Source organism: Python bivittatus, unplaced genomic scaffold (assembly GCF_059951505.1).
Source record: "Python bivittatus isolate LINGU-HERP-01145 unplaced genomic scaffold, Pbiv_v1 ctg000220_np1212, whole genome shotgun sequence".
Taxonomy (NCBI): Eukaryota; Metazoa; Chordata; class Lepidosauria; order Squamata; family Pythonidae; genus Python; species Python bivittatus.
The window spans coordinates 33,544,481-33,568,604 of NW_028277048.1; the positions used below are offsets into that span (position 1 = coordinate 33,544,481).

At 40.4% G+C, this 24,124-nt stretch overlaps 2 protein-coding genes across 10 annotated transcripts in view; both read left to right on the top strand.

The window, feature by feature from the left end:
- The first annotated feature begins 619 nt into the window (after window positions 1-619).
- Window positions 620-17,569, top strand: AMZ2 (archaelysin family metallopeptidase 2). Of its 7 annotated transcripts, XM_088138302.1 has the most exons (9): window positions 762-993; window positions 4,470-4,606; window positions 5,441-5,865; window positions 5,997-6,279; window positions 6,932-7,105; window positions 8,092-8,220; window positions 10,838-11,001; window positions 13,159-13,335; window positions 16,165-17,569. In XM_088138302.1, the coding sequence occupies exons 4-9, from the start codon at window positions 5,997-5,999 to the stop codon at window positions 16,309-16,311; spliced, it is 1,074 nt and encodes a 357-aa protein (XP_087994428.1). In that variant the 5' UTR covers window positions 762-993; window positions 4,470-4,606; window positions 5,441-5,865; the 3' UTR covers window positions 16,312-17,569. The 7 variants fall into 7 exon arrangements, with proteins under 7 accessions (XP_007421676.2, XP_025028958.1, XP_087994428.1 ...); XM_025173190.2 differs by lacking the exons at window positions 762-993; window positions 4,470-4,606 and adding an exon at window positions 658-692; XM_025173183.2 differs by lacking the exon at window positions 762-993 and having other exon boundaries at window positions 1,001-4,606.
- A 4,209-nt stretch (window positions 17,570-21,778) lies between these two features.
- ARSG (arylsulfatase G) overlaps window positions 21,779-24,124 on the top strand; it is a 125,432-nt gene continuing 123,086 nt past the window's right edge. For 2 of the 3 annotated variants that reach the window (XR_015795726.1, XM_088138305.1), the window contains exon 1: window positions 21,779-21,862. The gene's annotated coding sequence lies outside the window, so the exon portion shown is untranslated. Of the gene's footprint in view, window positions 21,887-24,124 lie in introns of all 3 variants that reach the window. The other variant, XM_088138306.1, reaches the window with a different exon arrangement.

The window sequence follows — 24,124 nt, forward strand, 5'->3', positions numbered from 1 at the left end:
ACTCCCAACTTTTGGCAACACCCGGCTGCCTACTGTTGTTTGGGTGGTGAGCTGTACTGCTAGCTAGTGTTGAAACACTTTCTTCATTTGCTCAGAGATACCGGCTATGTTTTTCCAACATTCTTTACTGGCTTGTTACTTTTTGCATTCACAGGAAGCCCTGTACTACGAAGCAGTGAAGTGTATTCTAGCCCATTGGGCACACCCAGCTTCTACGATTTATGGTTCAGCGTCATGGAAACGTAGAGAAGTGGGTTAACTTACTAAACCTTCAGTTAGCATGTCATGCCAACAGAGCCACCGTGCTCTGTTGTAGATCACAAGGCACGCTGCAGTTCTCTAGTGACACATCTAGTGTCACAGTGGAAGCAATAGCAACAGAAACGGGCACGTTACACTTCCAGCCGGTTTGCTTCCCTCACCGCTACAGCACACAACGCAGCCGAGGAAGCAGCCCCACAGCCTGCGTGGGCAGCGCCCCTCCCGAGCGGAGCCTGCTTGCGCCCTCTCAGGAGGCCTGGCAACATGGAAGCAGAATTGCCCGGAGGCAAACTCCTCAAGAAGGCGCGTACCCGCCCAACCCGGGCCTTTCCAGCCCCGCCCCCTCCTTTCAAGCCACCAAACGATCCGCTTCCGTTGAGGCTGCGGCGGAGGGGCGGGACCAGTGGCCTAGCGACGGAGACATGGAAGCGGTAGGCCGGTCTGTGCGTGCGTACGTGCGTGGGGCAGCCGGCGGCGGCGGCGGCGGCAGCAGCGGCAGCGGCAGCGTCTGCGTCAGCCTCAGCATCCCCGTGTTGTGAGAGGGCGCGTCTAGTCGCAGACGCGGGTGGGGGGGGAGGACTTTGCTTCCGGGAGAGAGAGACCAGAGGCGGTTTGGGGCAGCCAGGGACAATTTGGGATCGGTACCATTTCAAATAAAGGTTTTTCTCTCGGCTTCTTCAGGGATGTGAGCGTACGCTGAAGATCAAGTCGTACCCCTTGCAGTATATTATGGTGCTTCTATATTAAATCACTACAGCGAATTGACCAATATATGTAACATGGGGATTTAAGATAGCCGTGAGTGGAGAATGACGACGCTGGAGGGGTTTCCTTTCTTAGGTGGTAGCACCTTGGTAACCATGGGTGATTTCAGAAAAATAATGAGGAGGAGGAGGAGGAGAAGGGTCAGACCTAGTTAGCCCTGTCATGGGAGATCTGCAGGGCTGTAGGCTAGATTAGGAAATTGAAAAAAATCTCTTAATATGGCAGTGGCAAATCACTTTCATAGTGTTGCCAGAATAATCACATGGATGTGTCCATGTGTTCACCTGAAATCAAGCTCAAGTTAGAGGTGCCTTTATCTGCTGAATTCCTTTGGGATCCCCCATAATCCATAAATTGCATCTGAAGACTGGGGAGGTGCTTTTGGAGCACCATGTTGTATCAGGAGAGAGTGCAAAAAAAAAAAAGTGGTTGGCAGAAAACGGGGGCCAATATTACACTACCCCTTCAAGTTCCTCCTCTTAAAGATACTGCTTATCATGGAATTAAGAGGATTTGATATACTAGCCTAATTCACAGGAATATGCCAAACAGAGAGTTTTAGCAAATGACTACTGTATTACTATTTTGCTTTCTGGAACTCCAAAATACAAACTCAGTAATGTTTTTGGCTGTTAGGTTATCTAATTAAAATTTTCAGTTTTCCCAGAATCCAGTGAAATTTCTGAAAATGAATGTAAAAACAAACTCATTATAAATGTGCAAACATATTAATGTGCAAACTGAGACCAGCTCCCAATAAATTATAATCTCTTAGAATATTCTTGCATGCTATGTATTTATGAGTATGTAGCAAAAATAGCTAATTAAATGTTGTAATTCTGCCTGCCATCCAGTGTGTATGGATTGCAAAAATACGTTCTGTAGAATTATTGACAAAGGAAGTTACTAAACACTTTTGTTACTCCTTCAAAACTTTTAAAACAACATTTTTGGAAATAAGTTATAGGAAGAATACATTTTGAAACAGGTTCTGAAAAATTAGCTGAAAAACAGGTTTTCTTAAACTATGTTTTCTTAGGTAAATTAGAAACATCTAATCTGGGTCCCAAAGCAGTCTCCTCACCAGTCTGTTGCCACATAGCAGATACTCTTTGAAACTGAGAGGACTTTCAAAAGCAGGTTTGGAATAGGGTATGATGTCTGGATGTTATTTTTAAAAAGAAAGACTTACATTGGAGGTTATCAGGTCTTGGACAAACTACAGTAATTCTTCTAGCTTTCCCAGCATGTTGAAAGTTGCTTGTGGATGCCATTAATGTGCAGTGAAAAGTGGAAACGTGTTATTTTCAAGTCTCATTAATATACAAATACATGCATTCGTATCCATTGTGGTATTCTCTTTTGGGATAAGAAATGTTATGCAAAGTGCAGAAAAAGAGTAAGAAATAGTAAACCAAAGAAATTAAGGCATGAGGTAAGGCAAAGAAAAGGAAAAAGATAGCTAAATCAACTAGCACAATGTGCTAGGAACGCTCTGTATCTTATTGTCCTTGCAAGCTATCCACTACACCTATGGAGTGCTTTGTGTTCTTGTTTTTAAATGCCTCAACTCTCTCTCTCATGTAATCACTCACTTTTGCATTCAATCATTCATTCAGCATACATTGCTTTTGATCATATCTCTTTATTTTACCACACACACTTCTTAAGTAACCCATTCCTGTTGCATTCAACTTTTGTGTTTTTCCTGAAATACCCAACGTTCACTTCCATATAACAAAGTGGGCAGAAGCATGCTCTTACGTATGTACAGGCCATTTCACTTATTTTGACAAATAGTCATTCCTCATAACCGACCACATACCATCTGTTACTTTTCTACCAACAATTGCACATCCTCAAATGTATCCATCCATTTTTCCATCTTAAGTAAACATTTGACAAATTCAGCTACTTGCTCTAAGTTTTTTCCATGTATGTATAATTTCTAATTTGTTTACCATGTCAAAAATAACTATCTTGGTTTTGATATTTTAATTATCAGAGTCATACTCCTGGTTGTGTCATACAGTATATCTAACATTTGCCTCAAATCATTCAAATTCTCATCCAATAGCAAAGTATCACCTGGATGCAAAAGTCACATCCCTAGCCAACACAATTATTTGATAAGCATTCCATTTATTGTCATGCATGCTTTTCTTCCATTATATACAGTCCTGAATTCAGCAACCAATCTTCACCTCCAAATTCATGCAAAACAATCCATAATTTAAAACTATTAACACAGACACTTTCTCTAAATCAACAAACATACAACACATTTTCTCACATTCATGTTTCTCAGTGATCTGCCGAGTAGCAAAAATCTGGTCTGCTTACTCTTGCCCTGCATAAAGTAACACTGCACTTCCCAGTTTTGATCACTGTTACTTCTTACAACATTTCTTCAGTTACACCATGTACTCCTGCAGCTAGCCTTAACATTTTTCATCATTCTCACAGCATTTATTACTTCCTTTTCATCATTTTTTCCTTGAGTACTAATTACAGTATTTGTTTCAGTTCCACTCTTTGACATGTGCCTATTATTCCCACAATCTCTAAAGTACTTTACTTCTTCCAGCATTCTCTTTCTTTGATTTCGTCCCAAATCACTTCATCACTTTTATCTTTAATTCTGGAGGCTCTTCATCAGCCCCTTTTACCAACCTCCAAAATAATACTTCATTTCTGTTAAAATGTTTTTTCTTTTAATCTTAACTGTTCCTTGCTCTCTTTGTCTACTTTCTGTGTAACAATCCTTTTCTTTTTACACACCTTATATTTTTTCTCATCCTCATCACTGTTTTTCAAACTTCCTGCTAACATAACCCTGCACACTTCTGTGCTACTCTTTCAGTTAATTTCTTTCCTTCTGCACAAAACAGCTTACAATTTTGCTGCAAGAGTAATTTATCTTCCTATACTTGGCATGTTTGTGTTAAGCAGTCAGTTGTGGTACATTTTGGCCAGGATGCCACTAGCATCACCAAGCCATTTTTATCCCAAGCATGCTTATGCTATTCTATACAAGCTAGGATTGTATAGAATTGCCTTACTAGAGACTGCCTTGCAAACAACATACTATTGCCTGCATCACACCAACTAGGAGGTACATGCAGCATACTATCACACACTCAGGATACACACTAAGGGTAAACATAGATAACATCTTTTTCTCCTTCCTTCCCTCTTTCCCTCCTGTCGCCCATCTCATATAAATGACTCTGGGCAGCTGACAGTTAAAACAGGATAAAAACAGAATAAAAACAAAACCAATAATAATAAACGCATAATGATACATTGGTATAGTGAGCATATGATGCCTTGATAAGGCACTAGGAAATCTGGCAGTCACTTTCTGCATACTGAAAAAAATTGTGAGCAAGAATAGTGAAGGACACAAATAGTGAATGTCTTTTTGTTGGGAAACATTTTAGAATGGAAAACCTCCAGAGAGTACCAGGGGTATAGACTAGGTTGGGAAGCTGAAGAAATGTCCCAGAAGAAGGCAATGGCAAACCACTTCTGTACTGCTGCCAAGAAAACTAGTTGGAAATATCTATGAAGTGACCAGGTATCGAGTTTGACTTGAAGTAGACTTGTACAGTATATGTTTTCCTTTGTTATTGTGCAAGTACAGAAAAAAGTATCAGCCTCTTGAAAACCAGAACTTTGTTATTTTGTTTTAAATGGAAAGGCTTTCAGTCTAAATTTGAAAGAAAAGCTTGATAGCATAGGAAACCAAAAGAGGGCCCAAACCAGTTTTAGTGTTGAGGCTATTTGCCCTTCCCTATGAATAGCAAACGGCTTGTGCTCGTAGAATTGGAGTTCAGCAACATTTGAAAGGCCACACATTGTTGAACCCAGAATTAAGCAAAGTGTACATATATAGTCCCGGGCTGGATAAACTGGAATCTGTTTCTTATTGTATATTTGAGAATGCGGCAAGTATAATTTTTAAAAACAAAAAAATCAAGTGCCCATTGAGAATGGCTTAAAAGCCAGTGTGGGGGCATGGTGAAGGAGCTGGACTGGCACCAGGGAAACCCAGGTTCCAGTCCACCTTTAGCAATGGAAACTTACTGGGTGACTGTAGACCACTTTCTCCCTCTCTCAGCCCAGCCTACCTTACAGAATTGTAGGAAAAAGTGGGAGGAAAGAGTTCTGTGTATGCCACCTTGAGCTCTTGTATGAAAGATGGGATAAAATCTAACAAATAATGTTGTATTTTGAGATATGGGTTGAGCAAAAGATGGCAAGGTGCAATCTTAAAAAGAATAAAAGCGTCTCCATAATAGCCATTTCCCAATTAACCACATCATTTAAAATAAAAATAAGAATGCATGATCACAATGACAGAAAATAGAAAACTGCTCCATTAATTCTTTATGCTGCTTAATGTTTTCAGATGTTCCAGATGAGCATAATTGAAGGGAGAATGTTGGATTCAATGAATCATGGAATCAAATAATACACTAAATCATATGAACCACAGAGATTAAAGTTGTTGTGAATTATGCCTTGTACAAGAATCATCTTGATCCTGGTAGACAATAAACCTCAAGCCCACATAACAATTACTGGATTTTTAAAAAGTTGTGATCAAGTGATCAATGATCTAATTCAGGAACTAGACTGATGACAGATGGCAGCAACCCTTTCCCATGGTGATCTTGCTGGAAAGCAGAAGTTGGTTGAGAAATAATCGCTGGGTACAGAAATAGGAAGAGAATGGAGAAGTTGATTGTTGCATGTGTTGGACATGATTCCTGCTGAATAAGCAACAAGGCATGCTGCGTGTCCAGGGCTCGGCTTGTTACTTATCTGCTTGCAGTAAGAATAATAGGAATTTGCACAGCTTAACTGGTGGTGTGAAAGTTGAAGAGGAACTGTTTAAAATAAAAGAATGTGCATGTAAGAGCCAGATTTCATAACCAGTATTCATCTGTGTTTCTTATTGTTAGATGAAGGTAATTAAACATTCTGAGGAGGCACTGAAAGCAGCCCTGATCTCCAAGGACAGACAGCTTTTGAAGCTTTATGAGAAGTTTGATCCTAAGGAGAAGCTTTTGCTAAATGAAGCATTTCAGCCAGACAGTATTCTTTTTAAGCCTATAACTCTGCATTCTGAATCAGACTGGATCTCCTCACATCCAGAACCCACCCAGGATTTTTCACAGTTTTATCATGACCCTTGCAGAAATGTGCCAACCCCGCAGAAGAGTCAGATTTACATCCAGCCTATTGGTAATATTAACAAAGCAGCTGTGCAAGTGTTTATTGAGCTGTTAAATAGCCATTAATTAAGAATGCAGCTTTCAAGTTTTCCACTTTTATTACTTGCATAACTGTCATTGAAACTTGGATATTATAGAGCCAGTTTTTCAGGATCATTTTCTCTGAACTGACAGCATGAGCTAAAGCATCTTATACACTCCTACAGTTCCAGAATGTGGGCAACAGTTGATAGTGGTGGATGAGTTTCTGTCTTCTACTTGAGAAAGTTGCCAAGGCAGTCTGAACATGCAGGAGATCAGAATTATACTGTATAAAACACAAAGCCCAACTTAGTGCGTGCTTAAATTCAAAAGAACCTATTTTTGAATAATAAAATTTATTCCTAAGTGCGCATATAATTAAAGCTTAGATCCTTCATTTTCCTGGATCATGATAACTATTCCTTAAATTGCAATGCTACCCTTGTTCATTAAATGATATTTGGCAGGGCTTTTTCTCTTGTCTTTTAAAATAAGCTAATTGTTCCTACTCAGAGTTGTATAGCCAGACAATTGCAAAGTAAGGTTAATATTTTATTGTAGTAGTATATGATGATTTTGCCTATAAATAGTGGAAGGAAAAAGCTGCTATGAATTGATGTTTTCTGGGCCTACTTTTTAAGGTTCTTTTGGAGATTCCAAAGTTAGCACGGATGTCTACTTGAAATGGCTGAGAGATTACTGTGAAGCATTTTACTATGGCCTGACTGTAAGAATCCTAGACCCGATGCCAGTTTCACACACAGGTTGTGCTTTCCGAATCAATGAATACACACACAATCTGCAGATTCATGCAGGTACGGGGAATAGACAAAACAGTGATAGACTGGTTCATTCTTGTGGTTTGGATCAGTTTGGTCAACTGGTTTGTAAATCTCAGGTGTATTTAAGTAATTTGAGATATTTTTGACAAGTAAAAATCTGACATTTGTGGGTCTTGAATAACTGATTGTAATCAAAAGTCAAATAAATATCCCAAAGGTATTAATTTTCAGAATCCTATGACTTTATGTTTTTAAGCCTTTGGAATCAAAACTTTAGGGTATGAATCTTAATTATGCAGAAATAAGAGAACTGTTGGCAAATAGCAGTGCCTGAATATACATAGGAATCTTTATTGTACTAAATTAGATTACTGATCTATCTAGCCTAGCACTATCAATGCAGATTAGCAATCGCTCTCCAGGGTTTTAAGCAAGGTTGTCTCCAGCCCTACATGGAGATGCCTGGAATTGAACCTTGGATTAGCTGTATAGAAAACATCTGCTTTGTATACATGCACTGAGCTACAGCCCATTTTATGAAGAGGCTTATTAAGCGGCCCTAGAAGTCAGTTTATTTGTCCTTCTTTGAGTAGAGAGAGATACCTCTTCCTCTTGGACTGAGGCAGAGATCTTTCATTTCATCTCTTACCGATGCTGAGGGTTGAAACCGACATCTGTTGAATGCAAAATGTGTACCGTTGAAATACTGCATGATTCTTTCTTTTACTGGTGCTTTTGTACATAGATGGTAGATAGATCGTCCATCATAAAACAAATGGAACATGCATAGATTTGTTGTTTAACTGCAAATTTCATATTAATTTAAAAGGAACTAAATTAAAAGTTATTAGGTTTAAATTCATAGTCTTTATTTTCTCTGTGCTTGCCTCTGTGGTATGTAAATTGGAGAGATCATCTTAAGATCTCTCTTATTTTCAGAATTACTGTTATAGCTGCAGTTCTTGATTATGCAGTTACTGCCTTCTGTTGAGAGAGACTGATACATGTTTTTCATATAGGGTACCTCTTGAATTACCTGAAGAAAAAAAAGGCAAAGAATGCTTTTTGCATTGTGGGAATAACCATGATAGATCTTTACCCGAAGGACTCTTGGAATTTTGTCTTTGGACAAGCCTCCTTGACAGAAGGTATGTGGTTGGCTTTCTTTCAAGTTATCAGGATGATTTATGATATGGCCTTGGCCAATCATCTTCTGTAGTTTACATGAAATGTAATTAAATCTGAATATAAACAAAAAAATTACTTGAATATTGTGACAATACTGAAAGTGCATATGAGAGGGGGTTTTCTTCACACTGCAAGAAAACTAGATCTGCAAGTTTTCAGTAGAAGCCAGCTATACGCAGGACTGATGGCCTGTTATTTTAGGTATCACAAACCGATTCCCTTTAACTCAGATGCATTTTGCATTATATTCATGTTGTACCTTTGGAACTTGCCACTCAATGAACCTTGAGTGAACATGACAATATTCTTGCATAGGAGCAGGTAGAAACAGGATACTGGTTTTGTACATTCAGGCTGCATCAGAGTGAGTTGTGTTGCAAATATTATCTGACATTACTAACAAGTAAAAGTAAAGTCTGTTGTCAGTTTGTTTTCTGGGGGCTTTGTGGATGCATCCACACAGTTTTCTTGATTGCACATTGGTATATGCCTAGAGTTTTTTGGTTTGCCAGAGATTATTTTAGCAGGATGGAAAGAACTTTGAAAATGCAGGCGTCATGCCTCATTCCTGCGTGACTGGCCTGATACCAGCGCTCAGCATCTTGGGAAGAGATCTTCTACAGAGAAACAGGACCTTTAATGACAAGCACGAGGATCGTGTAATTTATCGACCTTGATGGGGTTCACGCATTTACCAGTATGCTAAAGTACAAACACGTTAGTCATGTTCGGTGTTAGTATGATGCATAAGCCCAGCCTCAGAATGCTAGAAGAGTTCATTCAGCTCCAATATAGCTCTGAGTATATGAATCATCTTCCATAATCTTTGCAGACTGGAAGCATTCTGTTCACATATAAAAACTGACAAGTACCCTAATGAGCAGTGGCACTCTATCTGTGAGGCACAGGAATATTTAAGGACTGGGGTTGGCTTGAGCTTATGTTGCAAATCGCTGGAGATGTCTACATAGTGTATAACTGTGTGTAGATTAGGTAAATTGGACTTTCCCTCCTGTTCTAGAAACTCAGTGGGTTTCAAAAGCAAGTTAGATTTTCTGCAGAAATCCCTCCCCCTAAATCTAGTCTGTACCTATTCAAAGAAATATTTATCTAGAGTTTATCAGAATGGTATAGACAATCCATCTTCCCTTAAGCTCTCAAGGCAGAGCAATACAGATGTTACATTATATCATGCTCCTATGTTCAGGGTTTTACAAACCTTACACACACATCCTTGGATGGGGTGGGGCAGGGGAATTCTCAGTTTTTACACAATGTATATCCTGTGTTGTATTTTCAGTTACATTGACCACCAGGAGGCATCAGATTACCAGTTTTCATCCTTGTTGGGAATCATTAGATGTGGGTAGCCCAGATGTCATTCTGTGGGGTTCAGGAAATTGAACTTGTGGGTCTTTGCAGTTCAATTACTATATACAGTGCATTAAGTTTATGATCTATCCAGGTCCTGGTGCTCAGTGGTTTACAGGAAGGGATATATAGAGTCTGTTAGAATAATATATATGGCCTGTGGTACAGAGGAAGAAATTATTGGTTTCAAGATGTTTGCTCTGAGTTATGTTGTACTTTCATTGACCAAAAGAGGGCAATGGTAGTACATTTGAAGCTTTTTTATAATGAAGCCTAGGAGCCTCTATTTTGCAGTTTTGGACTAAAGCATTTGTATTCAGTTGATGGTCATGCTACACGGCAGTGGATATCTCGTTTTAAATTTTTGCAAACTAAACATGTTGGTAGGGAACATGAAACTATTGGAGAGGTGGTATGTTTTCTCAAGCCTTATTTTCTTGACAAAAAACACATTCCTTTCTGAAATGGTTATTTGCACATAGGGGAGTTGGGGTAGAGTTATCTTGTAATACACCAGTAACTTTTTCATTCATGTAGAGGAGGTGATTATCTGATTGCATGAGATGTAGTCAAAACCCTTTTGATCTTTACTTGGGCTCCATTTTTCCTATCCCATTTTATCTGTTCTGCCTTTTCAAAAGGGTTCGTGCTAAGCTCCAGCGCAGAAGTGTTTTGGAGGACTTAAATGTTTGCTGCCCTTTGTAAACTCACTTGCTGAGTGGACTGTTTTGCAGCTGAATTGGTCCAGGTGGGGTGTAAGAGAAAACAGCTTTATTTCAAGCAACAAAGAGATTGTTGCTTTGAAATAGAGGAGGATTTTTTTCTGACTTTTAGAACAGACATTTGATCTTTTTCCAAGCCAAGGATCATACTTAGCTTTGGTATCATGCCAAGAACTAGACAGTAAAAAGTGGGTAGGACAAAGATTAGATGGAATTAAAATGGAATTAAAATAAATGGTCATTAATTAAATATAGAATATGATTACTCCATTATATTTAATAATCTCTTCCTCCTGTCATTTTAAAAATTACACCTTTGTGACAATTCTTCTAGGAACTTTGAAGTGGACTGCAAGGTTTCTGTAGTAGAAGTACTCTTTTTAAATGTGTATGTATTATGTATGTAATATGTATGTATGTAAGGTTAATATAGCAATTTGCTGTCGGTAGAATTTTAATTTTAATTCCTCTTTGCTTTGGTAAGGGGTAGGGATCTTCAGCTTTGCAAGATATGACAGTGACTTTTACAGTGCAAACTACAGAGGCAGATTGAAGACTACGAAAAAGCTTTCTGCAGCTGACTATTCTGTGTTTGACAGTTACTATACTCCTGAGATTACAAGTAAACTGCTTCTGAGATCCTGCAAAGTGAGTGTTTTAAATTCCTAGCATTATGTTATTTATATTGAAACCACATTTCTGTTTTAGTATCCATACTTCTTTTTCATTTGTGTAAATCAGCTTTAGCACCTTTCATTAAAGGAACAGTAGTCTATTAAATATTTTCAGCATGTTGGCCTAGTGCAGTGTTGTCCAAACTTGGCCACTTTAAGATGAGTGGACTTCAACTCCCAGAATGGCTGGCTGGGGAATTCTGGAAGTTGAAGTCCACTCATCTTAAAGTGGCCAAGTTTGGACAACACTGGTCTAGTGTTTAGAGCAGTGTTTCCCAAACTCAGCAACTTTAAGGTGTTTGGACTTACACTCCTAGAATTCCCCAGTCAGCATATTGAGAGTGGAAGTCCACACATTTTAAAGTTGCCGAGGTTGGGAAACACTGGTCTAGAGCTTGGGGGGCTTGACTGGATTGGAAGTATAAGAGTCCTGCGGTTTACTTTTCTTAAGCTACACGGGAATCTCTTGAGAAGATCCCTCAGATTCACATTGCAAGGAATCTGGCTCCTTTATTCCTGCTATTTTAAAGTTAATATGATTCAAATTAAGCTATTTCGTCACCTTAAAATAGATATTGGCCATTCCCTCACTAGTGATATATAGTGTCTTCTAGGGTCACTCACTCATCATCACTGTAGCAATATAAAGCCTATCTTCCTTATTACTGTTTTGGCAGAATGATTATTAGATGCTACAGATAAATAGTGAGGAAAGAGCATTTGCCTGTGTTGACACCACAAACCTAGTCAACCACATTTTAACCTAGTTGGTTGTGAGGATCCAGCGTGTGTGGTTAATTTATGTGTCAGTATGTCATGCGAACCCAGAAAATCAGGTTGAGTCAAACATTAAGTTACCATAGGATAAGCATGTGATGTGAACACTACCGCTCCCTTCTTTCAGGAAATAAAGCATTTCCTCCAATGATTACTTCATCATTATTGCTCTAGACAGAAACATATTCATGTGACAACTTGAATGTTGGATTGAAATCATGCAGAAATTTGGGGAGCCTTTTTTGCAGAGGGAGGTTGTTGGCTTCATGGATTAGAGAAAGCTTTTAGAAGCTAAAGCTTGAGATCTTTTCTAACTCACTGTTTTTATCAGCGCTGTGGAGTTGGCACATAAAACCTTCGACTCCGACTCTGACTCCTTTAACTACATATCGATATAGGAAATAAATTATAAATATACAAATTATATATTTCCTATATTGACTGCAAGCAAGCAACATACAAAGCATTAAAATTAAAATATATCCTGAAAAAAATAGGTTAATCAAATTATTATTTATGAAATAAGAAATTTTAACATAATATTTATATTTTATACAATTTAAATTTATTAGGAGTCAGAGTTGGTACATTTTTACCGACTCTGACTGCAGTAACCCAAGAATTGCTTCAACTCCACAACTCTGACTCCGCAGCCCCTGTTTTTATTTTGCTTTTCATATCTTAGAATAATCTAAGTATAATTGTGCTGAAGTAGGTATTGTGCTAAAAGATTAAAATGGATTGGTTAATATTTATATTTACTGAAGAGTCTAAAGGTAAAAAGTCTAAATTCTTATTGTTTGTTTGTTTGTTAAACTTATCACTCACCTTTTCTCTAGGTGTTCAAGGTCCTTTACATGGGGATCTCCCTTCATTTTTCCCCACAGCAATGCTGTGAGGGGGTTGTGCTGAGAGTGACTGACCCAAAGTCATTCAGTGAATTTCTGTGGCTGAAGTTGGGCTTGTATCTGGTTGTTCCCAGTTGTAGTCCAACACCAGTGTATCACACTGGCCAATTCTACCCTTTCCCAATCCCTTGTGGTCCAAATGTCCTGGACTGCAACTTCGATTATCCAAGTCCATGAACAATAGATATTATGGCCAAACACAATAAGAAGGCTGGTTTAAGTAGAATTCTTCTATTCATATTCCATGGCAGAGCAAGAATTCAGTCATAATTTTTTTCTGCTATAAAATGATTTTGCCATCTAAATTATTCCTCATCCTGCAACAAAAGTGTGCACCTTGGTTTGAAAAAGAGCTAGCGGTGCTATAGGGACAGTAAGGCTCTTATCCAGAACAACTATTGTGGTTTTAAGTTGTCTTATGTGATTTGGCTGTATCTGTGTTTCAGACTTTGACTCATGAGATTGGGCACATCTTTGGGCTCCATCACTGTCAGTGGTTACAATGTGTTATGCAGGGATCTAATCATCTGGAGGAATCAGATCGACGTCCATTAGACCTTTGTCCTGTTTGCTTGCGCAAGCTGCAGTCTGTACTTGGGTTCAGCATTCTGGAAAGATACAAGGTATGTCACTTCAGGACGGAGTCTTATACCCTTTAGCGGCGTGGGAACTGCTTTAATGCTGCTCTTTCCAGCTCTGGCAGAAATGAGAAATCCAGATTATGCAGGAGGGATTCATTACATTGCTCCACTGCATGGCAGTATACATTCTATGCTGATGATGGCAGTGATGAGGTCAAGGCAGAGTTAGGGGCTGAAGTCAAAAGCTCAGCTCAGCAGAACCAACAGGAAAGTCTACTGGGCAGTGTGGACTTGTAAAAAAGCTGGACATTTCTGGGTTCAAATATATATAATGATACAAAGAATTTTAAAGATTAACATTCAACTGAAACCAGAACTTTTCTTGCTGGGATTAATGAACAGTCAATTAGACAAGAGCCATAGAAGATTATTTTTATATATGATTACTGCTGCGAGATTATTATATGAGCAAAAATGGAAAGACTGTGAAATACCCACAGTGGAAGAATGGTTGGTGAAGATGAGAGAACTAGCAAAAAAAGAGATGGCAAAATTAACTTGTTTGACTAGAGAAAGTCAACAGCTACATTTATCAGTGAATGGAAACACCTTGTGGACTTTTTGCTGAAAAAAGAGAAAAATAAACTTGTGATTTATGAGTTTGAAGATTAGAAAGGGTAGCTTATGGAAAGATGCAAATTATGCTGTAACCTTAGAGAGGGTAACATTTAATGCATTTCTAACCGCTGTCAAAAAACCACTTCTTTTTTTCCTTTCTTTTTCTTTTCTTTTCTTTTTCTTTTTCTATTTTCTTTCTTACTTATTCACTATCCTTTCTTATTTTCTTTGTTTCTTTTCTGATATTTGTATTTTTATTTTGTTAAAAATTTCTTCAATAAAAATGATATATATAAAAAAAGGAAAGTCTGCTGGGAATCAAGGGTGCTTTGCCACATTTCCTGATAACATTACCATATAAAGAGCTTTGTTTGCCATAGGGCCATTAACTGCAAATTTTAAACCTGCCATAGTGTGCTTCTGAATGTGGGCAGGAGCCACAGAAGGGCTATTTCTGTATCAACCTGGAGTACTCACTGACTGTTGATGTGAACTAGGCAATGTTTAATGTACCACATTAGCAAAGTGACTAACAGCATAATACTTAGGGCAAAATGGTATTTAATATTCCTCTAAATTTCTGCTATGAAGCAGTGGGATCCTTTAGAGAGAAACAACCATAATGTGTTAGCCACCATTACTTAGATCCAAATATACAGGTTCAGTTGAGTATGAATATGCAATTCCTCCAACACGTTTTTCAACCTATAAGTAATTTGGGTGACATAGGTTTTCAACTCTAGTTCAGTTGTAGAAATATTTGATGCTCTGGAGTGTTGGGGGTGGGACATCCAGGGGAAAAGCAAGTTCAACATCAACCATACCATTTTAAAAGAGGTAGGCATACATTTTTCCTGCATAATTTCTCAGGCTCCTTATAAACACTTTGGGTCTGCTGCAGGTAGCTTGTACATCCTCTCTGCTCTAGGTATGTAGGTATGGTAGAGTGCTGGTCTGTAGGAGGCAGAAGGGAGAGGAGCAGAGAGGGCATAAAAGAAAAGGGCTTGCAGGAGGGGGAGGAGCAGGAACCTTTGAGGGAGGCTCTCTAGCATCCCCAGGAGCCCCATTTGATTAACAGCAGATGCTCAGGGAGCTTCTGGTTTCCTGCTGTTTCCTTGACTGCAGTTGAGGAGAAAGATGGAGAAGAAAATGTTTTGGTTGCTCTTCATACACTTGTCATACTTCCTGGAGAATGTAGCTTCTACAAACTCAAGGTAAAATACACATTTATGTTCCATCAGCACACAGGATAGGCTAGTCAGCCTTGCAAAAGTTTCATCAGAGCCTGAGCTGGCCCAGGAAGCAGTTCACATCTTTGCAACTAAGAAGGGGCAGAAAACACCACTTTGATCATTCAGACCAATAGAAAAGCCTTTATTTCCCTCCCTCCCTCCCATTCAGATATTTGAAAGTCACTTAAAATTTTAAGACAAGGTTAAATTGTTAGTACTTTTAGTTAAGTTGTTAGAAGAGCAGTATCATGGGAGGAATAGAGCAGAAATATGGCCAAAGTAGGACTTCCAAAATTTTGGCTGGGGCATGGTGGGTTCATTTGAGGTCTCTGTCTCAGGTACCCAAATGTTGTTGGCCAATCCTGCTCTTCCATGGTCCTCTCCTTGTTGCCTTCCCCTTGTCCTTTAGCATGTGGATCCCTGTCCATGTTGCTGTCATTCCCAATAGTGCCTCCATTGATATAATAGTTAATAGTACCAAAGCCTGCTGTCCTTGTGTACCCATGCTTTGGTACCATCAGCATGAAACCTTTTGGCTTTTGATGCCAAGGTGCATTTGTCTGCACATACATACCTCCAAGAGGCTCTCGCAAGGCTTCTTGCCCATTTTTTTATTCAGTGCGGATACAGGGAGAGAAGGAAGAAACCATCTACAGCTTGTAGGCCCTTGCTCTTTCCTTTTTACTTGTCCTCTATATGCAGGTGCTAGAGCTTCTAACAGAAGACCTTCTGATTTCCCCATTTAGAACATTCTGTGAGATTCTGTAGATCTGCCGCACCCAGCCATTTGTATGTATTGGTTTACTGTGCATGATAGAGTTATGGCTTGTTCCTTTGTTCTCTTACCTGAATGAAATTAAGGAAATCAAATGTTAAGAGAAATGGTCTGCAATATATGAAAAAGAAATCATTGATATAGACATTTGACTTTATGCTAAATCAACTACCTATATTTTCTGTTTTCTTACTGTGAATGCCCATTTTGAATAAAGTTTTTAATTAGTATTTTAATTTCTTCTAGGCACTGCAGAGATGGATAGAGGATGAAACTAATGGGACAGAAGAAGGGCATAGCAGTAAGGCTAGAGGAGGATTGCCAAAGCCAGTGGAAGCATTTACAGAAAGTTATGAATTGCTTGTCAAATGCTTAAATGTTCTCCAGAAATAAGTTTGATATGCAGGTTCAAAGGGAATGGTCTTATTATAATAGTATAATCACTGCTGAAGTATGGTGATGAATTAAATATATTTTAAGTTAAAAGCTAAAAGCCTTATTATAAAGATTTAACCTGTTGGTTTTGTATATTTTCTTTTGTCTCTATTAAATCACTCTTTCTTCTGGAATGTCTAACACAGTCTAATAACACATTATTTATTTCTTACATTGAAACATTTAAACTACGCTGCACTCCATGGAACCACTGTCAAACATCTGAATTTGTTATTTTGTCCAAGATATTGATTGACAAATTGAGCACTCTGTTTGTAATATATTTATTTACGTGACTTTGGAACAAGCATCAACAACTTTAAGAAGCATTTTCTCTGCCTGTTCAGCCAATGGCCATGTTTGCATTCCATGGCAAACTATAAATCCTGCTTTTGCATGGAACAAGAAGCGGAGTGGAAGCAAATGGGTTGTGTGTATCAATAAGCCCTTCATGCACATCATAGTTCAAAATAAATGCAGACAAACTTAGGGGGCATAAGCAAGGTATGAAATTGGATGGTAGATCAGAGCCTCTAGTGCTTGTGCTCATGTATGCTCCTGCCATCAGTTGATCTCTCTCTCTCTCTCTCTCTCTCACACACACACCCTTCTCTGCCCATGTAATCTTAATTGAAATGTTAGTTCAAGAAATAATTGGAAAAAATCACTGGCAAGAAGTTAAAGGCTAACTTCCTTAACAAATTTGATGCAGCTGAAATTGCAAAGGGAAGGAAAATCTTAATTTTATAAGCTCCTTCCTCTCTCTTCTTGATAAATTTGTTGTGCTGGAAAACAAAGCATATGAAGAAAACTCTCTTGATGCACCATTATTCCTAGCAAATGTTGGTTCCTGATAGTTCTCCAGTGAACTGTATGAGATGTCGGAAGTCTGCTTCTTCTTGAGAGAAACCCATAAAAGAAGAGTAATCCTTCACGCCCTTCTCTTGGCTAATTTAGAGTCTGTTGGGAGGGGACTTCTCTGGGAAATAAGGGCATATGAGAAGGGTCATGCCTGTGTGTCCTCTTCCACAGAACTATCCAGGTGGCAGCAGAAGAAAAGTTAGGAATTAACAAGAAGCATTGTTTAGTTGTCTACCACTAAATGAAAAAGTCAAGATTTATGGTTTATATGTGTGAGTGAAGTTTTTATTGAGGCATCAAGTAATTAGAAGTTCTTTATTGGCTATTTAGAATTTTATGATAAAGTTACTAGAGAGGTAGAAGTGTAAACAATTTTTTCAGAATAAATGAAGTTTAAGAAATGTTCTAGGACTGGGTGTCACTAATTTGAAAGTAGGAACATGCGTCACATATTTAAACTGCCAAGACTTCCCATCCTGAATGTGCTGAGATTATGTAGCGGCATTTTTTTTAATGAAATCAAATTTAAATAACTGATTTAATAAATAATGCTGGTCAGTAGAAAAGAAAAGAAATTGCAGTTCTGTCTGCACTTACCTGAGAGTACACCTCTTTTAAGCTTAACAAAACTTACTTTTGAGTAAACATGATTATGAAAGGTAAAATTTATTTATTAATCAAATTTGTAAGGTTGCCTAACTAAGTGACCAAACTCTGAGCAGAAAACATACAATATAAAACATTAGTAATAAAACAACAAGAATAAACCCTGGGTCAAGGCCCTCTCATTAAAAACAGAAAACACCTATGACATACATCCATGCTGGAGCTCCCAAACTAACAGCCTGGCCCCAGTGCCGGGGGGAAGAGCCAGGTCTTCATGGCCTTCCAGAAGGCCAGTAAGGTTAGGGTTGTCTGTATCTGAGGGGAGGCTGTTCCATAGGGCAAGCACCAAGATAGAAGGCCTGCTTTCTAGTTCCCAACAGGTGACATGACCTCACTGAGGGGACTCAGGATATGCCCACCCTGCCAGATCTGGTGAGATGGGCAGAAATCACGGGAGAGCCAGTCCTGCAAGCAACCTGGCGCCATGCCAGATAGGGCTTTAAGGGTGACAACCAGCATTTTGAATTGCACCTGGAAGCCTACTGGGAATCGGTGCAGTACATGCAGCAGTGGTGTTATGTGGGTATCCACTACTGCTCAAGTTTCTGAATGCTTTTCAAAGACAGCCCCATGTAAAGTGCATTGCGATAGTCCAATCAGGAGGTGGCTAAGGTATTAGTAATTGTGAGCATTGCCTCCCCATCTAGGAATGGATGCCACTGGTGCACAAAATGTGTTTGTGCAAAGGCCCTCCTGGCCACTGGCTGTGAGAGTATAACTTCATTCAGAGTAACAGTGGAAAATCACGAGATACTGAGGCCCCTAAAATCAACAGCCACTCAGTTTTCCCAGGATTGAGTTGAATTGCACAGCCTCCAGGCACTGGAAAAGCATGACAACAACATCACTTGGATAACCTGGGGCAGAGATGTACAACTGAGTGTCATCACCGTACTGATGAAAATTCACCCCATACCAATGGATAACCTCACCCAGTGGTGTCATGTAGATGTTAAATAGAGGTCCTACAGCTGGACCTCTCCCCCCTCCCACCCAACACCAATTGGAATTGGCCATAGAGAAAGGAGGAAAACAATTGAAGGACACTGCTTTCTACTCCCAACCTCCTCAGCTGGCCCAGAAGGATACCATGATCAATGACTGAGAGATCAAGAAGGGCCAGGATGGATACACTACCTCCATCCTGAGCTCACCAGAGGTCATCCACAAGCATGATCAATGCCATCTCACTGCTGTATCCCAGCCCGAAACGGACTAACAGATCCTAATAATCTGCCTCCATCAGGGCTCTTTGAAGCTGTAGGCCTACCACCTTCCTGACAACTTTCCCTAAAAAAGAAATATTGGAAACTGGATGAAAATTGTCCAGTACAGCTGGGTCCAGTGATGGCCTCTTGAGGAGGGAGCATACCACTGTCTCCTTCAAGGCAGGTGGAACCACCTCTTTCCACAGAGAGGCTTTTAATACCGCTTCAACTGAGCCATGTGTCACCTTCTGGGAGGGCCCTAACCAGTCAGGAGGGGCATGAATCTAACACAGGAGGCAGGGCTCAGCATCACAAGGACCCTGTCTACTTCCTTGTGGGCAACAGATCAAACTCAGCTCATATACCCAGACAAGACTGTACCCTAGACATCTCCATTGGACCAGTACAACTAGAGTTCAACTCCAAGAAGACCTGAACAACTTTATGCTGAGCATAATCCTCCTGTAAAATACAGTTGTATATTACCCAAATCTCAGAGATGCCTTTTTGAAGATCTAAAGTATGTGTATATGCATGTATGTATTTATATCCTATTGCAACTTTGGGTGTCTCACATGGTATAAGAATATTAAAACATCCACAATATATTTGAAATTACAATTAAATTACTAAATCAGAAAACCCCTACATTAAATAACAAAAAAAATAAACAAAAAAGGAAAAATATAAAAGATGGTGTAGTACATAAACAGCATCAGAATGCTCACTGCAATAGCTCAATTTTTAACAAGTTCCTAAAAGCTAACAAAGAAGCTATGTACCTTACAATTCATAAATAAAAATGCTACTCTTTCTTCAGAATTGAAAAAGGAAATCATGAAAATTGGCTTTTATGACATTAACATGCCAGGTCCAAATTGGTAACCCAGATCTGTTCTGGAGAACTGATGGATCCTCTAGATGACACTGAGCAGTGACCTGGGAAAGTGCAGGGGGGAAGGAGGAGAACTACACAAGCGGAGGGCCATTTTTTGACGTTGGATGTCACCCACCGATGATCAATTTGATTAAAGTTTGTATCCCTCCTAATTAGGCCTGGGTCCATTAAACAACTATTTTGGATAAGGAGCTACATCTCTAAACATAGCCAAGCTTTGGCTCATGTACAAATGTAATTGGAAATAGTCTCAGAACTGATTAAAATGAAAGGAACATTTTTAATGGAAAATCTACTAAGATTTAAGAGGCAAAAATCGTTTAATTTCCTTTGTTTGAATTACTGTCATCCTGGCACAAGAATGCTTCCATCTTACTCTATAATCCAATTTCCTTGCCTGCTTAATGCTTAAGCGTACTTTTTCTCCCCTTCCTACCTAAGTAGAATGGATTTCCCACTGTGTATAATTTTCAAGGTTAATTTTAGTCAACCTTTAAATGGATGGGCATTGCCTTCTTCCAGGATGTGTTCTGACTTCCCAGAAGTTATATTTGACAAGAGGGCATCTTTAATTTTGAAAGCATCACAGGAATAATTTCTTCCCGTACAAGTTTTTGCAAGAACATATCTGAGAGTTCCACCTGACAGAGATAAGGCAAAGGGCTTACTGATCACAGAACCCAGATTATGGGTATATTATATAATATTATTATATATGGATTATATACATATAGGAGTCTTATTTTGGCACGATTTTTTTTTCAAAAAAAGACCTTTCAGTGTGCCTGAGTTTATCTGTCACTTTTTGTTGACATTTTTGGTTAGTATTCAGACAAAAGACAGAATGGGAAACCTTCACCTTCCTTCTGTTTATTTTTAATTTTTTCCAATCACCCTTGAATTGTCTTTTGCGTTATACCACAGTACAGTTAATTTGTTTTTGTTTTAACCTGTTGGGTGAACACAGCCATTGTGAGTTATTAAAGAAACTAAACCTTTGCCTTAGACCCAGGTTAATTAGGGTGGTGGTTTGATAGACTGATGCTCTACAAAGTCCAAGTATGTTTTATTAGATGCCAACAGAGCAGTTGTATGTTATTGAGCATTCACATTCTCTCTCCTACCCAAGAAAATGTGGATTTTTCAACACTAATATTTTAGAGGCTTTTGCCACTATTCCCCACCCCCACAGCTTTGGGGAGATACCTGCTGTGAAATATGGAGAATTAGTTCAACAGGATGAATTTTTCCTTCACAGGCTAGATTTCTCCAGCATCCAGGATTGTCAAGCTTGGAATAAAACTGGAATGGAAAAACATACTCAATGGATTGCCTATCTGGATGCTTCTGGCTTTTCAATAATCAGTCAGGTGTGTCAGATTTTCCTTCTCACAGATAGGCAGGTTAAGCCTGCTTCTTGGTTAAGAAGGCATCCTGCGTGTGCTCAGAGACACTTTGTTCCCCCTTATTGTGGAGCCATGGCGGGCAAAAGATTTGAGGGGAAGCTGAAGTTTACTTGGTTTGGATTTAAGAACTGATGTGCAAGAACAGCAGATGCTTCAGAGAACTCTTTGGTATTCAGACAAAAGACAGAAGGGAGAAACTTCTACCTTCCTGTGGGAACGTCCGTCACCAACTCGTCCTCTCCCTGAGACTGGTGACCACTCAGCGATCGCCTTGAAAGGTACACGGGGTTTTGTGCCGGGTTTGGATTCCGAAGCTTCGCTCTCGGACTCGTTCGGGCGGAGAAGGCTCGGCTCATCCTGATTGGCTCAGGCCCGAGGAAAGGGGTGGTGCCAAGCCGCGCGTACGCTTGCCGTGAGTCGGGGAACCAGGTCGCGAGCGGCGGTGGCGGCGGCTGGAGCGGCGCGGACCAGTGAGTGAATAAACCATCTTTCCCGTACGGTTACCTTATTTTAACACGGGCACAACTTTCGCACTTTGAGTTAGCCGAGAGGATTGGTTCGGGGGATCAACTGAAAGGAGGGCGAGGAACCACACCGAGCTTGGAAAGTAAATATTCAGCCGCAGGCTCTCTCGATGCGAGGGCCCGGAGCTGCAGGTATCTTGCAGACTGGGTGCCTGACGGCCTCTAGGGAGGCAGGCAGGCAGGCAGAGTGGGCGAACTACTCCCCAGACAAACGCGGCTGCAGGAGTGGCTCCAGGGGATGCGTGTCCCCCCCCCCCCCAGGAGGGATACAGAGGAGTTGCGCTGGCCCTTCCAGCTGAAGTTGCCCTATGGCTGGGGAGACGTGCAGCCAGTCTCGGGCACGTTTACTCGGAAGGCAGCTTATTCCCAGGCGCAGAGGGAGGGGAGCGCAGCCCTGCTCGCGTTTCGGGTATTAGCTGGGGTTGGGAGTGGCGGGCGCCAGGCCGAGTGCGGCGCTTCCGGTGCGGGACGGTGGAATTTTCCACCCTGCGCTGCCTGCGGAGGCTGGCAGGGAAGGCATTCCTCGGCGAGCCCCCTGCCCCGCCCCAGTTGGCAGCCTTGCCCGACGCCCAGCGCTCGGGGGGCGTGGCGCGGTGCAGCTCGGCTGGCCCTGCAGGCTCAGCTCCGGCCTTTCTGGGAAGAGGCGCTTTTCAAAGAGGCCCTCGATTAGGCAGTGCCGGCTCGAGAGCGTAACTCTTCCAGCCTCAAACGTTTATCGTGCACCCTCCCGCTCGAGCTGGAGCTGGAGCAGAATTGGCTCCCGAAGCATCAGCTCCCTCCCCACCTTTAAAAACAAATTCGGAACTGGGGTAAAACCCAGTTTCTGACTTGCACCCTGCGCAGCCCACAGCTACTCTCTCCCCGCCCACCTCCAGCGGATTGAACGTTTTTTTTTTTCTTCCAGCAACTTGAGACTTTATACTTACAGTGGCTGCAGTATAATTGCAACTTAGGGAGCACTCTGTCCCAAACTCCCTGGAAAGGGGATTATGCTGTACTGTGCAGCCAGCTGAGAAATCTCTGGGGATGATTTAACTTGGTCCACTATACAGTATCATTCACTCCACTCCCATTTATTATCTTTTCTCCTCCTCTTCTTCAAGCAAAGCTTTCTCAATAGTTGCAGCACATCCATCAAAAGCAACAGGTGCTTGTATTGTATTTCTATTTTCCCTTGATATGCCTAGGAACTTCCATTTTTTCCCATTCTGACAAATATATTTCAACCAGGAAATGGAAATAGTACTTGGTCTTTGCACAAAAAATGTGTTGAGCTATGCATTTAGAAAGCAGCTCAAGGAGGATTTTCTGAACGGTGACACATTTAAATTTTTCCCTTCCTGCTAAATATTAGCGTGAGCTGCTCATTATATTCTTCCATGCTAGTTTCTTCTCTCAAATGCAAACAACATTCAAGTGAGAAAGTTGTGTACTTGAAACAAGTCTCTCTAAACCATAGAATTGTGCTGTTGGAAAGGGTCACAAGGGCCATCTCTCTGCAGTGTGCAGGAGAACCAATTAAATCATCCTGGAGAGATGCCTGTCCAGCCTCTTCTTAAAACCCTCCATTTTTACAATCTCTGTGAGTAGAGCTTACGGTTCGGAAGCTTTTTGTTATATTTAAACAAAATCTGAGTGGCCACTGCTTATTTCTTCTCTTAGGTTCTGTGGCAGTAGAAAATAATTCCTGACTATCTTCCAGATGGCACCCTTTAATGTCCCTGAAAACTGATAGCATGTCTCCCCTTGGTCTTCTTTTCTCCAAACTAAAATTTTGCGTTCCTTCGACCTGTCCTTATGGGGCATGTCCTCTAGTCCCACTGCAATCTTTGTTGCTGTCCTCTGAACCCTCTCCAACCTGTCAGTCTCCTTCAGAAAATGTGATGCCCAGAATCACGCACCGTTCTCCACGTGTGGTGTCATTACTGCAGAGTGAGGGAATAAGAACTTCAAACATCTTTGATAGGGTTTCTTGTAGTGCATCCCAGGACTACTCACACTGCTGACTCATGTTCAGTTTGCGGTCAGTCACCATATCCAAGCCTTCTCTGACACAGGGCTTCCAAGCCATGAATGTATGTGTATGTGTGCTCTACATTTTTCTTTTCTAAATGCAATACCCTACATTTTTCCTGGTCAAAGGACATCTTTTTCCTCTCAGTCTAGTCTTCTGACCTTTCCAGATTAGATTAGGTGTTGGCCAGACCT